Here is a 17,506-nt window from a genome sequence, read left to right on the forward strand (position 1 = left end):
TTCCCTCCACTGGTTACGAGAGTGCACTTGTTACCTGTATTTTGGCAATTCATCTAGATGGAAAGAAAACCCCACCTCTTACCATTAGTAAGGGCAAGAAAGATAAGACTGAATGTGTTTCAGGCATTTACATTCTTGAAACAGAAAAAGCCTGGTGCATGCAAGCAGTTATAAGGAAGTGGGTCGATGTAACGCTGCCACTTGTTTTGAAAGGTGGTGAAAGAGGTCTGTTGGTCTGAGATTCAGCCAGCACTCACCTAGCTAAAGAAACGAAGAAATTCCTAGCATGGAGGAGAATAGATCAAATAGTGATTCCTGCAGGAATTACTGCCTATCTCCAGACTCTTGATATTGCAATAAACAAGCCATTCAAGGGACCATTTGTGCATGGAACTCAATGACTACATTGAAAATAGAATGGAGAGAAATCAGCGTGGAAACTTTGTGAAGCCTAGCCTGCAAGAGGTTGTGACTTGGGTGAAAAATTCATGGAATAAAATCACTGACAGCTGTGTTGCCAGTGCACTATGAGCAGGCTACTTGGGCAAGCAATGCTCATTTAAGGAGAGCTGTATTGCTAGGCATGGCAGACTGGGGCCAATGGTGCTACAGGAAATGGAGTCGCAAGAAATTCAGGCTGAAATTCAGGGGTTGGACACTTATGACAATGTTCCAGAAGAAGATGACATGACTGTATTTGAATAACTGTGAAAGCCAAGGTGCAGATATTCTGGAGGTGAAATGTTTGTTGCACTGTTTATGTAGAATTCTCACACAACTGTCAACCCGTTATTAGAACTGTTGTCCAATAATAGAAAAGTACGAAATAAATGTCAATTTGTGTACATGAATAAATGTCAATTTTTGTACATGAAGAAATGTCGATTTGTGTTCATTAATAAATGTCAAGTTTTGGGTCTTTGTTAAATGTTCGAACATCCAAAATGTCAAACATTACATGGTCGAGACCAAATGTTCAACATTTGGATGTTAGAACATCAAATAAAAAAAAGTAAAAAATGAAAAAAACACTAACAGTGTAGGCAGGGGGGCAAACTCCCCTGCGGCCCCACACTCCCCCTCTTATATATACCAACTCTGAGACCGCACTTCAGTGCAGAAAAGGGAAATTCTCCCTATCTGCACTGTACGGCGCCATTGAAAATCAATCTTCAAACACTTAAAATTTCGAACGTTCGAAATTTTGAGCGTTCGAAGATTTGTCAGGTACCCCAAGTTTTGTACATGAATAACTGAATAAAGGTAGATTGCTGTATGGTGTGGTTAAATAAGGCATCCCCTGATAATAAGCCCTAATGCGCATTTCGCCGGGAGAAAAAATATAAGACCTGGTCTTATTTTGAGGGAAATACGGTAGTCACTTGCCACCCACCACCCAGTCACTGAAAACATAGGAAGTACACTCGTGTCAAGTCAGCAAATTCATTGGTATACAATGAAATGTGTATCACAAATGAAGGTGATGTGCAATGGCCCTGAGATATTCCTGCACTCTATAGGTGTGATGCTATGCTACCACAGCAATCAGTGCATCATTAAGCTTGGTCCACCTTTGTCGCTTTGTAGGGGGTGGTAGACCATGCGGAATGGACTTGTGTAGTCTTTCCACATTACCCTTTTCATATGTTATCATCTTCAGGAGTTCCTGCAGGCCAACATGATGGGGCAAACGGACCTGAGGTGCCTGTGCCAAGCTTCCATACTGTTTTGTGTAAGCAGGAATACTGCAGCTCTGAGTTTGTACAGTTTACAAAACATAGGTGGAAAAGGTGGTGGCATCCTCTGGGCACATTGTGTGTGTGTGTGTATCATACCTTTGGGAATGATCCCTCATATAGTTGTCATGAAACCATTCTAAAAAGGGGTATTGCCTCATGTGAGCAATGCTTGTGGAGAACATCATAGGCGTCGGATATGTACCCATGTAGAAGGAATGCCAATGCTAACATGTCCTTAACCTCCATCTGGAATGCTGGTACACCTGCATAATGTAGGCACAGTTCCATCGATTGTATCCTGCTCCAAATGATTTGTCCCAAGTGAAAGTGGCAGGCATATTGGTGTGCATTAGGGAATGGATCCCTGACCGCATTAACTTGAGCTCTATTAAAATCCATGATTACATGCTGTGACTGTAGATCAACTCCCAAACCCTCTGCTAAGCATATTGCATCATTAAATAAATGGTTGTATGCCACCCGATATTTGGATCACATCAAGCAATACATAAGAGGTCCAGACAGCATGACGTCACCTGTTCCAAGCTGTCCATGTATGGTATATAAGGCTGTTGGCACACAACTGTGTGTGTAGAGAATGTCCCATCCATCACCCTTAACTAACTCTGTTCCAGACAATTGATATTGCCCTCAGTGGTCAGCGAACACATTGTGTATCTTTCTCCCTGTGTATATCTGAAGTTGCCCTCCCTCAGTGGTACATCCTCGGTAGTCATATCCTGCAGGTTGCTGATAGTTCCTCCCTTAGCTGTGTTGTTTTTATGTCTGGTATATGCCATATGATTTGCTGTAGAGCCTGTATATGTGACAGTTGCTGCACTGTTTCCCCATCAGCAGTCTGTGCACATCTTTCTGTAATCCTTGCTGGTGTATCAGTGCTGTCAGCAGCCTCCCTTCAAATTTACTACCGCAAATGTACAGCTGAAACCTCCTCTGGGCAGGGTGTATTGTGATGTGCAACACTCCTCAACAATGTTGTAATTGTAATGGCACATCCTTTGCAATGATAGGTTATCTTCCATGCACATGCCCAGTATGACCGCATTGGTAGCTGCAACCTTCTAGCAGGAACATTGATTTCCCCTTGTGACTTGCAGCTGTATGACATATCATCCCTAGCAGGCCAGGTGTATTTACATTTTCAAAACTACTGCCTTCGTCATCTATAGACATGTTTTCATGACAATGAACTCGTTTTACACAGCCTCCTAATTGTAAAGCTACTGCTAAGGACAGACAACACTCCATATAGAACAATCATAGTAATAACATATGGTAGGTGGTGCCTTGCATACATAACACCTGCCATTTGGCATTTTGCATGCTGGGATTTAAATAGATATGGCTGTTTCAGCTACAAACAGTTGGACTCATTCTAACACTTCTGTGGTGTTTGCAGAGGCAACCTTCCATGGTAGAATCTCCCAGAAACAAGTCATTTAATATGGACCATATGGTGACAGTCCAATCTAACACAAAACTCTGCTTCAGAAGTGTGACACAGCTCAAGTTCAATCCAGCTGTCAGCCTCACAATAAAAAATAAATTACACTACAACTAGTTTTCAAATGAAAAAAACAGAACAGTTTCACTTGTTGGTATTCCTAGTGATACAGTCAAATGTTAGACCTGATAGTAATTGCTAACAGATGATCCTTAGTCATTAGTGTGAATATGTAGGGTATTGCCAGCTATGCCAAAAGTAGGCAGTGGATGTGTAACACATGGCAGCACAGCTAGCTGGAATTTTAAGAATTGTATCTCATCTGTATATCAAACTGATTTGGGCAGATGTTTGTGTTGAAAATGTATTTGTTGAGTTGCTTTGTTAAAAATGTATCAATAGTGTGCTCTGCTGGGCAAAAAAGGAGGCGTGCATGCATTATTGTGGCTGTTTAAATGTGTGTGTTTTGATAGAGGATACTGGAAGAGAAAAGGTTGGCCTCAAACTTTGAAAAATAGTAAGAAATTAAATTACTGGTCCTTGGCCATAAAGATATTATCTCACAGTTTTGAATGAAGCCAGATGTGCGTGCAGTGTCTCTAAGAAGTATGGTGTATTAACTCCTGTAGGAAGAGTTTTATAGTTTTTTGACTTCAATAAGCTGCAGCAGATCTTAACAAGGGACTGTGTGTGGGTGTTATTGAGACACAGGTGCTGAATTCTGGCAGTTTCTGGCAATGGGGGGTTGCATGGGAGCCAGATGTCAGATGACCAGGTGTATGTGACGTCATTCTGTAATCTAGACAAAAATAATGTTTTAATACTAGTTGAGACTGAAGTTTCATGGCAGTCTGTTTTTGGAACCTGACATCGAAGGATCACTCACCTACTTCATCTTGCCCTGCTCTTAATAAGTGACCAGGGAATAGTAATTCTTGAGATCAGTCAGGAAAATATAGTGAGATTAGTTAAGTATTGTTTTGTTTCTGTAACTTTGTGAACCTGTTCGCCTGTGTTATGTTTAATATTTCCTGTGAACGAAACTCTGGTGTTTATTGTAAGTAGATATTTAGTATTTTCATGTCCTTTTATTTATTATTAAATATATTTAAACTTTTCATTGTGGCTGGTCCTTTAAATAATATTTTAACCTTTGAGAGTGCTCATATCTGTTTGGTGACTCAGTGGCCACTCCAGAAAGTCTTACTGCATTGGTCAAACTACCATTCATATTAATATTGATTTCATTCAGTATAATTGGGTACCTGTCTAAGTGTCTTAGACTAGCTGTCTTGGGAATGTCTGGTGGCAGTAACTACCTTGTAGTCTGGGTAGAAGGGGGCATAGCTACTAAACCTGTGCCAACCTTTCCCAGGTGTCTGTGTCTCTGTGCATCTCTGTGTATGCGCGCGCGTATGTGCAAATTAAATCTCAGAGTGTGTCAGCTACTTGGAGCAGTGCTGGTTTCACAGAGAGAAAGTGGTGGAGGACTTAACTCTGTAGCTGTGCTAGTGGGGAGCCTTACTGGGGACCTGCGGAGAGAGAGAGAAACTCAGACCCTGGGCTGTGTGTGTTCCCTGTGTGCTCCTAAGGGAAATGGTGCTTGATGCAGAGAGCTGCATCTGAAAATACTGGTTGTATCCATTTTTGTTCCAAGTCTGCGTCCTTCTCTATTTTCTGGTGAGGATTCAGGTTCCTTGATTACTGACCTTGAGAAGGGACGTCACAATCAGGCCACAGTATAAAGGCAGTAACAAGGATTACATGTGTAAAATCCCAGTGCCCAAGTACAGCTATCAGAATGTCACAGGGGCTGTCGGAAGACTGAATGGAAGAGTGTGAAAAAACATCAGCAGCATAATAATGAATCCTCTGAATCACTAAAGCACTGCATCACATTGATGACTTAAGCATGACAAGCTCTCGGTCATGATCAGTCCAAGCATTAAACACACAGCAATATTAACAGAATTCTGGAATAAAATCCATACTTGGAGTACTGATAAAATATATTAAGCTATTTAGTATCCAAACCTGTTAATCTGCAGGTAGCCAAATACCACCATTTGCAAAAATGTGTATAAAGCCTTGTTCGCTGTGCCTGCAACAAATTCATCTAGAACTATGGCTGCCTGTTAGGGCTTTCTCAGAAATGCATGGTTAGATAACATTTGTGCAACTGCTGCATGGTCTTTGCTGAACACTTCATAGAACACTGCAAGTTAGATGTAATTTCTAGGTCTGGATCTTCCTTTGGAGCCACAGTCATCTCAGATATGTACCCACAGAGACTACCCAGGGAGATGAGCTTGGAACTCCTGGTTGATGAGTATGGGCCTAAAATTGTAATTCTAGGTCTGAAGGAGGCGCGGACCATTCTCTTCTTCATGTCCGCCATACTGCCTGTTTCATGGCAGATGTAGTCTGATGGATTTTTGTCTATATTATTTTGGTGTTGTGCTTTGTTTTCAAGTGTTACACTGGAGATCTGGAGAGGAAGCTAGGTGGCTTTGTGTGTAAAGGGCTGGGTCAGTAGCCTGGGAAAATTTTAGATGCTGAGCTGACTGAAAACCTACTAGTTCTGTCCTTGTGGTTGACAAGGATGGATCTGCTCATCGAGAACTGTTGTTATGGTATGGGCATAACTTTCATTTCCCTAATGTGGTACATCTGGAGCTTGATTATGTTGTACGCTGTACACTAAAACATATTCATTAGAGCTTTGAGGGTGTGATTTTTCAAAGGCACACACTTTGCACCGAATATTATATTTCTGTAGGAAAAGATATATGCTACATTATTAATAACATTAGGAATGTTGAATGTTTTAAACAGATATGGAGTTGTCAGTATATTTTCATTTTAGTTTATGCAGTTACATTTTCTTTATATTGCAGAGGAACTTGTGTACTTGTTGGTTTAAAATAGTCATTAATTAATTATCCTTCATAACCTCTGATGTATCTTGGCTATTAGAGACTAAATTTGTAAATGTGACTTCATCAGATCAATAGGTAGTAATTAAAGTATGACAGATTTTCTGTATTCCTATTATTCTTTATTTTAGGTCATTCGACACCATGCTGCATGTTTAGACCCTTTTTAGCATAATTCAAGTTTCTTTGAATCCATGTTGGCTATAAAAACATTGTTGAGCTTTCCATTAATTCTGAGTATTATATGCTGATAAGTATTCTTGTTTGTTTTCATACATCTTTGTCTTCTAGATCCGTGGACATCATGTGGCACAGTTAGATCCATTAGGAATCCTGGATGCAGATCTGGACTCTTTTGTTCCATCTGATTTAATCACAACTATCGATAAGCTGGGTGAGGATTGTTGGAATGCAGAGTTCCAGTTTTCTTTTCTGTATACCCTTGGTTCTTGCAAACCGTGCACATCTTTCTAGATTAAGGCCATTTCTCACGAAGGAGAAATGTTATTTGAAAGTAGTTATGCATGCAGAATATGTTTAACAGTAGATCAGATGTTGTCAGTCTTCACATAGTCCTTAACAGTGGGTTCAGTTCCGAACCTTTGGAACCGACTCGGACGTTATTCCAGCTTGTGTCTACCAAAAAAACCTCTCGAGCTCAGCTCTGCCCATAATGATCCTCATCAAATTACCTCAGCTCTCATTTGCCACTTCAAATTGGCAGACGCGTCTTCTATAAGTTCTCAAGCAAAGCAGATGTTCATCGTATCTCACTGTTGCAGTCATTACAATTGGGTTATCCTGCTGGCAGGCTACCCGCAGTTGGCCTGAGTTCCAAAGTCTAGGTCCGGCGTCAGTTGCTGTCACCTCTTCCCTGACGTCAGTGCGCCAGGGGTATAAAAGATGCAGCCGACGCCATTTTCCTCAGTTTTTCTTGCCGCGTGGTGCCCGAAGCAAAGCAGTTCGCAAGTGCCGGTCGGCCGACTCCTGAAGTTTTCAAATTCGAATTTCAGATCCGAAGTCTTCATTAAAGCTAAGTACCCCATTGGGGAAACTTTTTCCTTGTTCCAGACTGATGTCAGAAAAAGTTAATAACTGTATTTCTTGTGGGAAGCAAATAACTCATAAGGATTTTCATTCTTACTGTATTCCTTGCCTAGGCCCTGACCATAACGTTGGTAGTTGTCGGTTTTGTGCCAGATTTAACCAACGCACTATTAAGCGTCGGTACGATTTTGCATTTCATTACTTTGGCAGAAGATTTAACTATATAATGCTGTCGGATCAGCCGACTGCCGGAGTTTACAAAAAACTAAAAGAAAAAGAAAAGGACAGGCATCCGAGATCCAAACCCGATGACAAGGCTTCTTCTAGGCCTGTCGCCGGTTCTCAGTGAGGAGCTTTTGCAGCCCCTGATGCCCGCTACCTCAGAGCCACAGGCCGCTTCCGACTCCCACGTGGAGCTGACTGGGCCTCTGGAAACTCAAGGTATTGGACACTCGGAAATCATTCCTTCAGATGGGTCCAATGCCGCTGAGCAGGCATCGGCCTCTGAGGGTGTTTTCTGGCCTACACAGTTGTATGTAAAATCTACTTCAGCTATAAAGGCAAAGACTAAAGCAGTTCTAAAGACAAAGAAACAAGTGCAGCATTCACCTGGACAGGCCTCCATGCCTAAAAAACAGATGCTTAAAATGGCCGAAGACCTAATTACTTTGATCAGGGGTTCCCATCCCCCTTCTGAAAAAAGGCCTAGGCAAGAGTTAAAATATGAATCTTCAGACCAGGTTTCCATTTCCTCTGATTCTTCCTCTGAACAGGATTACTCTATTCCTCCCTATGAGGATTCTGATGCTGAAGAATCTATTCCTTCAGCCTCTCCTCCTGAGGATTATTCTTTTGGGGAACGCTGCATACTATGAGGGAGCATTTTCACTGGGAGAGCCAAGACTACTCAGAATCCAAGAAAAGGCTAAGAGATTTCCTTTTATTGCCCCAGCACAGGCCCCTGGCTATTCCGCCTGTTTTAGACATTGTAGACTATGTATTTTCAGAGTTCAGTTTTTCTCCAGACTCTTTACCAACAGCTCCAGTTAAACCAGACATACTACAGGGTTCCTGACTCTCATAAATTTCTCTATAAGAACCCTGCAGCAGACCCTGAAACCATCTCTCAGGGTCCCAAAGGGGTCAAGGCTTCTACTGCAAAAAACCCTATCCCCTCTGATAGGGATTCTAGAGCCCTAGACAGATGGGGCAAAAAGATTTATACCTCTGCTACCTTGGCTGTAAGAGCCTTAAATTGCCAATTTCATATGCTTAAGTATCAGCAATATCTTATGTCTTTGCTTAAACAGAAAATGCCAGCAAGTACAGAATGTGCAGACAATAAAGAAATGCAGGATTTATTGCATGTAGCTGAACAAGTTGGAAAGCATACTTTGCAATGTGGTTTTGATTCTCTTGAGGCATCCTGCAGCGCTGCTGTTACAGGTTCTGTCATTAGGAGGCATGCTTGGTTAAAAGAACAGACTTTGCCGGATCATGTTAAAGCAAAACTATTAGATGCTCCTTTACAACATGATACTTTGGTGCTAAAGCAGAAGAGGTGTTGAAGAAAATGGAGGACAAAGCTAAATCTATGCAAACAGTCAAGGATTTCTTGCAGGTACAGCCTCCCAGATTTAGCAGGAACTAGCCTACAAAAAATTGGTCTTTTCCAGTGTCAGATAGACCACAAAGGGGCAGATACAGACGCCCCAGAGGCAGATCACAGCCCCAAGGCTCATACAGGTCTAAACAGTGGGGTGCTTCTACCTCCAAAAGCGGAGAGGAAAAAATCACAGCCATGCAGAAAGCAGTCTTAATGACTTCCCACTTCCAGCACCAAGCACTTATCTTTTGGCAGCCCCTTTGGGAGGAAAATTGGCACATGATCACCCAGGACAAATGGGTTCTAAGTATAATTACACAAGGCTACAGGTTCCACTTTCACACCCTGCCAAGGCAAAACGGTATGCCAGATCTGCCACACAATCAATGGGCAGAGGCACAAAAAACATGGACATGAGGGCCATTCAACAAGTACCAAAACAAGAGCAGGGTCAAGGATTCCATTCAAGACTTTTCTTGGTACCCAGAAAAGACAAAGCCTGGAGACCTATACTGGACCTATCTACTCTAAACACATATCTGGATATTACAAAATTCAAGATGTTGACTCTACAGCAGCTTCTGCCCATGTTGGGCAAGAAGGCTTGGCTTGTGACTTTAGATCTAAAAGAGGCATACCTGCATGTCCCAATCAGACAAACGTGCAGAACATACCTCAGATTCAAAGTTGGCTCAATGCACTACCAATTCTCTGCACTGCCCTTTGGCTTATCTACTGCGCCCAGGGTCTTCACAATGTGCCTGGCACCAGTAATTGCATTTTGCAGACAAATAGGAATACAAATATATCCTTACTTGGATGACTGCCTTATTCAAGCGGAGAACAAGGACATTCTACTAGAGCATCTGGCGTTTGTAAAAATATTACTGATAAGTCTAGGGTACACAGTAAACGAAAAGAAATCAAAACTTGTACCCTCTCAAGAGATAATATTCCTGGGCGCAAGCTTAAATACAACTGCCCAGATGGCTTATCTCATGCCAGACAAACACAGACAACTGACTACTTATTTCAAAATGTTGGCAACAAAGACCCAGTTATCTGCAAGAAAAATTCTGCAGGCCTTGGGTTTCATGGCATCCTGCATTCTGCTAATTCCATATGCAAGACTGCATATGAGGAAACTTCAGTGGTATCTAAAAAGTGTTTGGACTCAACATTGCCACAGCCTGGAAACAGTAATTACCCTCATTCCCTGCCTGCAACAGGAGTTTCGATGGTGCGCAAAAGCCTGTCACCACAACACGGGACAGCCATTCACCTTACCCACAGCCAGGCAGACTTTGACAACAGATGCATCAGATTACGCCTGGGGGCCCATATGGCAGGAAAATGTATTCAGGGCACATGGCCCGCAAGTCAAATGCATCTACATATCAATCAAAAAGAGATGCTAGCTGTTCAGAATGCTCTAACAGCCTTCAAGGATCAACTTCAACCAGGACAACTACTAAGGACGGACAATACTACAGTCATGTGGTACATAAACAAGCAGGGAGGCACGCATTCCTACCCCCTCTGCAGGCTAGCCATGAACTTGTGGCACACAGCATTGACTTACCAAGTACATCTGCAAGCACATTTCCAGCCAGGAAGGAAAAATACTCTGGCAGATGAACTAAGCAGAAACCTCATGGATCCCCCCCCGAGTGGAAATTGGATCCACAAGTCTTCAGCATAACAAGGACCTGGGGATGTCTGGACATAGACCTATTTGCCTCCCCTCACAACTACCAACTACAAAGATTCTGCACAAGGACTTATCACAAGCAAGCATGGAAAGTGGATGCACTCTCTTTCTGTTGGAAAAATCTAACCGTATATGCCTTTCCTCCTCTGCCTCTCCTCCCCAAAGTACTCCTCAAGGTCAGACAAGAGAAACCAAAAATGATACTGATTGTCCCAGACTGACCCCGCCAGCACTGGTACCCAATCCTAAAGAGCTTGTCTCACGGCCCAGCCTGGACATTACCTCAAATGCCTCACTTATTGACCCAACAAGACAGTCAGATACTGCACAGCCAGCTCAAAACCTTAAACCTGGTGGCATGGCAGATAATATAGCCACTCAAGAAACACCTCTCTCTAAAGCAGTGATGGATGTTATTTTGGAGGCCAGGAGGCCTAGCACCAGAAAATCTTATGCAGACAAATGGAAGAGATTCTGTGCTTGGAATCAAGTACAAGGTATTGACACGAGTGTTCCAAATATTCCTCAGATTTTACAATACTTAACTGAGATGCTGGATAAAGGCCTTTCTTTTTCATCAATTAAAATTCATGCTTCTGCCATTTCAGCTCATTACAATACAGAACCACCTATTTTTTCACGCCCCTTACTAAGGCAGTACCTCAGAGGGGCCAAAAACATAAGACCTCCAAGGAGAGCACCAATACCTGCATGGGACCTCAACTATGTCTTGGAAAAACTCACACTATCTCCGTTTGAGCCAGCCTCTGCAACTGACATAAAATTCTTATCCTGGAAAACAGCTCTGCTCCTAGCAATAACCTCCGCTAGAAGAGTCTCAGTGTTACAGGCACTCATGGCTGTGGAACCGTTTATCATTTTCCATCCAGACAGGGTTTCGCTGAGGACAAACCCTACATTTATGCCTAAAGTAGTGTCTAGTGTGGCCCTTACCCAAACAATTAATTTGCCTACTTTCTATCCAAACCCACAGAATAAGGGGGAGAGAATTCTGCATTCCTTGGACATTCACAGACAGCTACGCTTCTACTTGAACAGAACTAAAGCTTTCAGAAAGACTGATCAACTCCTAGTTGCATATGCTGCAGCATCACAAGGAAAGTCTCAACTCCTAGTTGCATATGCTGCAGCATCACAAGGAAAGCCTATCTCTAAACAGACTATTTCAAAGTGGATAGGCCATTGCATTTGTTACTGTTATTCACAGCATGGCAAATTAGTGCCTAAGGACATTAGGCCACAGTCAACCAGAGCAGCAGCCACTTCAGCAGCCTTTCTCAGAGGAGTACCAGTCAAAGACATCTTAGAGGCTGCAACCTGGAGTTCAGTGCATACCTTCACAAAGCACTATCACTTACCTCTCTACTCTGAATCCAGGGCAGGCTTTGCCACTGCAGTTCGTCAGGGCCTTATAGCCTCTCCTAATCCTATTTAGCTCCAGCCTCCCAACCTCAGCTTTGGGATTCAACCCAGTTGTAATGAATGCAACAGTGAAACATGATGAACATAGTACAGTTGTGTACCTACCATAAATGTAGATGTTCAAGTGTATTCACTGTTGCAGTCCAGGTTACCTTCCCTCCATGCCCCCTTTTCTTTGCTGGGATTTATCTGTAATTCTCTATCCTATACAACCTATGTGGTGTATTTGCTTATAGATGAAGGAAAAGTTGTTTTATGGGCATGCATGTTTATTGGCATAAATTAGCCTACCAATTTTGGGGCACCTGACATCTGGGGCAAGAAAAACTGAAGAAAATGACGTTGGCTGCATCTTTTATACCCCTGGCGCACTGGCAACAGCAACCGATGCCGGACCTAGACTTTGGAAATCAGGCCGACTGTGGGTAGCCTGCCAGCAGGATAACCCAATTGTAATGACTGCAACAGTGAATACACTCTAACATCTACATTTATGGTAGGTAGATAGCTGTACTTTTCTTCTCTGTAAGTTACTTCCTTTCTTCTTTATATTATTTGTTTATTTTCTACCCGCTCCTCCTCTTTTGCTGTTAGCGTGCATGCAATCCCAGTTTCCTCTACCTTAAGGTAACTTTACATACCATTGCTGATAAATTTCTGGTTTACCTTCAGTATTTCTTCTGTGCCATTGTTGGTACTTTTTTTTTTTTTTTTTAAGGAATCTACAGAGAATAACAAATAAAAAAAAATAGAGAATAGTTAGTCCCTGTATAGCTTAGTGGAATCCTTGTGTGCGTGCAGGTTCCTACTAAGAGAAAGTGCAAGAAGAAGCACTTGGACTCCCCTGAGGAGTCATTCACAGAAGGCACTGATTTTGATGAAGGGGAAGGTTCCCCCAAGTCTCTCCCTGATGATGTTTCCTTCAGAAACATCCTAGAGATCCTGAAACAGAGGGGTGACTGGACTTCCCAGCGGCCTTATTCGGGAACCAGCAGAGTGGAAGGCTGTGGTTTAAAAAGTTCAAAGGGCCTTTCCAGGGCACACGTGGCAATGACTTCTCCCAGGGCAGAGGGGGAGGCAGTAATGGAAGACACGGAGAAAGAGGCAGAGGTGGCCCACAGAATCGGGGTTCCAAGGATCCTTTCTCTGGGAACTCCTATCTGCATTCCTGAAAGGAAGCCCGATTTACATCCTCTGGAGAGAGCCAGGGGATGTTATCCCTGCACCAACATGCCTGGCTAAGGATAACAAAAGACCTTTGGGTGCAGAGGTTTATAACCAGAGGTTACAATGTTCCCTTTCTAGTTCAGCCAAAGGCTACGACCAAAACCCCAGACATTCCACCCAGTCACAGGAAAGCAGCAGTCTTAGAAATTAAAAAACTGCTTGACAAGAGTCATCCAAGCAGTCCCACCAGACCAAATAAGATCCGGAATTTACTCAAGGTTCTTTTTAGTGCCAAAGAAGACGGGGGACTGGAGACCAGTCTTAGATCTCAGCAGGCTGAACAGATCAGTTCAGCACACCAAATTTCGGATGGTTACGGTTCAGTCAGTCCTTCCCTTTTTAGGAAGAGATGATTGGATGTGCTCTATAGATCTTCAGGACGTGCATTACCACATACAAATGAACAAATGGTCCAGAAGATATCTGCGCTTCTGGCTGGGAGCCAGTCACTACCAATTCAGAGCACTGCCTTTTGGTCTCACCACAGCCCCCAGTGTGTTCACCAAATGCATGCAGTGGTTGCAGCTCATCTCAGGCTGCAAGGATTCTGGGTGTTTCCATATCTAGATCACTGGCTCCTTACCGCTCCCACCAGGCATCTCCTCATGGAGGCTCAAGATTACTCTCTTTAACTCTGTTCTGATCTAGGCATTACTATAAACTACGAAAAGTCAAAGTTGGAGCCATGTCAGCAGTTAGAGTTAATTGGATCAAGGATAAACACGACTACAACCATCGCATCCCTGCCCATAGAGAGACTGCAAAGAATAAAAGGTCAAGTCAGCCAGATTGTTCGCAACAACAAAGTACCAGCAAGGCTTCTACTGCAAGCCCTAGGGTCTATGGCACTCTAGTCCCATTAACGAGATATCCCATTCAAATCCTTCAATGGCTGCTAGTGTCTCAGTGGTCGATGTTAGATCAGCTAATGTCTAATTTGATCACAGTTACCAACGGAGGCAAGCAGGATCTTCAGTGGTGGCTTCACAAATTTTGATGGGCCTTCCCTTTGTCCCTTTCAACCCCAAGCCATAGTGACCACGGACGCATCCCAGATAGGGGGGGGGGGGGCATTATCTGGGAAAGACAGTCCAAGGCCCTTGGTCCCCGCTGGAGGCCAGTTTGCATATCAGTGTTCTAGAAATGAGGGCAGTGCCATTAGCATTGCAAGCATTCCACCTAGCCCTCCCCTCAGGGACAATTGCAATTCAAACAGACAACATGGAGTAGTCTGGCACATCAGTGAACAAAGGGGAAGCTCTCAGAGTTTGGCAATGGGTGATTTCATCTGACTACTTTTTCATTGCAATGCACATTCCAGGGAGCTCTAGCGTGATTTCGGACAGATTAAGCAGAAGTATTCTGATGTCTTATGAGTGGTCTCTCAATCCATCTGTGGCAGAAAGGATATTTCACCAATGGGGCCAGCCTTGCTGTGACCTGTTTGCATCCCCTCTGAACAACAAGTGCAGCAGCTACTTTGCCCTGATGCCCCCTCCAGGGGAGTCACCGAGAGATGCTCTTTTCCACGATTGGCTCCCTGGTCTACTTTATGCATTTTCCCCGATCCCTCGTGTCCCATTTTCTAAAGAAAGCCATCAGGTCGAAGAACAAGATAATCCTCATTGCCCCATTCTGACCTCGAAAACTCTAGATTCCCTTTCTTTGGCCTCATCTAGTTTGGAAACCTTTAAGCCTGGATCCAACTCTGGACCTGTTGTCCCATCCAGATGGATTGGTTCACCCAAATCTGCAGAACCCCAAGATCATCGCATGGCTTCTCCGTATCCTTTGGTTGATGGGCATTCCTCTCTTAGTTCATCAGCACAATGAATAATTTTGGCTAGTCACAAACCCTCCACTAGAAAATTGTACCTCAGCAAATGGCACAAATGTTCTCTGTGGATGTCTAAATCTAATGCTGATTCATTTTAGCTCCAGTGGATAAGGTCCTAGACTTCTTGACATCACTTTTTGAATCAGGAGCCTCGGCATCTACCATTTGCGTGCATCTAGCTGCGATCTCCAATTCTCACTCTGGTCTGAATGGCTAATCTTTGATGTCCCATAAACTTTGCAAAGCCTTTCTGAAGGAATCCTTGATGCTAAGACTCCCATATAAGGAACCGTCGGCACCTTGGAACCTAAATTTAGTTCTCCAGTCCGTAGTTTATCCCCCCTTTGAACCATCAGACAAATGTGATCTAAAATTCTTCTCTTGGAAAACTTTGTTTTTGGTGGTCGTCACCTCATCCAGGAGAATTTCAGAGATTGAAGCCTTATCCTGTAAACCTCCTTATATAATTTTTCGTAAAGACAGAGTCTACTTGAGAACTAATCCTTCTTTTCTGCCTAACGTAGTTTCTGAATCCAACCTTAACCAGACTATTCAACTTCCAGTTTTTTCCCCGGTTATACAAACAAAGGTGAATATTTTTTCCATTTATTAGATGTACATAGACAACTCAGCTTCTATTTACACAGGACAAAAGAGTTCAGAAAATCAGATCAGTTGCTTCCTTTTCTTCAGTGGTAAAAGGGAAACCAGCATCCAAAGTTACCCAAGCAAAGTGACTTAAGGACTATATTATCTTTGTCTATAACAAAAGCAGTTTACTACTACAAAGGCCTGTTAGGGCACACTCTACCAGAGCGGTAGCCACATCTGCATTGTTTCATTCTAAAGCTTCCTTAGACTATATTTGCGCAGTGGCTACTTGAGCTTCTCCACATACCTTTGTTACTCATTACAAACTTGATTTGGTCTCTAGGGGAAGGACCTCGTTTGGCTCGATAGTCCTCAAGAATATTCTTCCCTGAGACCCTCCCCAAGATTTAGGTTGCTGGGGATTCTCCCCCACTGTCAAAGACTATGTGAAGATTGACAACATCAGGTAAGGAAGTTGTGTCTTTCCATATTGTTCCATCTGTATTGTCGATCTTCACATACCCACCCTCCTTCCCCCTATCCTGTGGCTTCTTCAGGTGGATTGGATGTTTAGGTGACAGAGGTCCTCTTTTCTGGATTCAGATAGTCTCTTATTGCTTTATCTTTTTTTGTGGTGCTTCTCTGTGACTGTTTTATGCAAACTCGATCTGAGGTAATTTGGTGAGGAGCATTATGGGTAGAGCTGAGCTCAAGACTCTTTTGGTATATGCAAGCTGGAATAATGGCTGAGTTGGTTCCAAGGGTTCGGAACCAAACCCACTGTCAAGGATATGTGAAGATCGACAACACAGATGGAACGTTATGGTAAAATGCAACTTCTTTATAACACAGCTGGCATATTTTTATATAGACTGTGTTTATGAAAGTTAACTATGCCTTTATTTCAGTGACTCCAAATGTAATTCAAGCGGTATGTCAAACCTGTTAAAAGATATAATTCAGTCAGTTGCGTGTTTTAATTTTGCTGAGTTAAACATTTGCTAGGCTTGTAGTTGAAGCAGAATCATAGCAGTTGAAAAAATAAGTGGAATCATATATTTTATTTTGATACAGTGGTGTTGCAATTTACTAAAATAGACATACATACTTTTACAAATACTAGAACCTGAGTGAATGAAGTGTAATCCATCTAGACTATAGGCATTAAAACAAAACAAACAAAAAATGGTAGATGAATAGAAAGGACTCTGTCCTTTGCTTGTGAGACCTTGGATAGCTCTAAAGAGAACACTTCTGAAAGATCATATTCTATTTCTGTGCTACTATTATGGGAGTAGAATTTAAGTTATATATTTTACCTTCAAGACAGTTGTAAGCCTGCAGAAATGCATTGTGAAATTAATACTTCGTAAATTTGCTGGTATAAAATGTGTACTTTGGTGTCCTGGAATGTGAGGTTAACAGGACAAATTATAGCTTTTCTTATTAAAGATGGTCTTATGATTAGAGTTAAAATGATGCAGCTAGTGAAGAGAAGAATTCTTTCTTCAACACTGCAGTAAGTTACAGAAAAGAGTAAAGGTTGGGGCTTCATGTTAAATAAACACATCCTTTTTCCACCCTGCTGAAAATACTAAAATGTCGGTTTGTTAGCCAGAGTTCTCCAGGATGTGCAGTTCTAAGGGATTCTATAGTTAAATTTATGCTTTGTATGGACAGAAGTGGTATGCCTTCAGGAAGAAAAGAAACTGTTACCGATTTCCTCTTCAAGCACATAGCCACTATTAAAACATTGTGGATTAAAAGGGGTGTTATCAAGTCTGAAAATAACATCCTTAGTAGGAGGCAGCAGTGGATTTTAATAACCCTTTGCATGCTGATCATGCTTATGTAGCGGGCAAGTTTGTTTGCTGTATTGCCCACACTAGTTCTGCACTGTTTCC

At 42.5% G+C, this 17,506-nt stretch overlaps 1 protein-coding gene across 1 annotated transcript in view; it reads left to right on the forward strand.

The window, feature by feature from the left end:
- Nucleotides 1-17,506, forward strand: part of OGDHL (oxoglutarate dehydrogenase L) — a 2,090,792-nt gene that overhangs the window by 365,413 nt on the left and 1,707,873 nt on the right. The window contains exon 3 of the mRNA XM_044055619.1: nucleotides 6,432-6,534. Coding sequence (XP_043911554.1) covers nucleotides 6,432-6,534 — 103 coding nt within the window. The remainder of the gene's footprint in view (nucleotides 1-6,431; nucleotides 6,535-17,506) is intronic.

This window comes from Protopterus annectens, chromosome 14.part0 (assembly GCF_019279795.1).
Source record: "Protopterus annectens isolate FY-2018-M chromosome 14.part0, PAN1.0, whole genome shotgun sequence".
Lineage (NCBI taxonomy): Eukaryota > Metazoa > Chordata > Ceratodontiformes > Protopteridae > Protopterus > Protopterus annectens.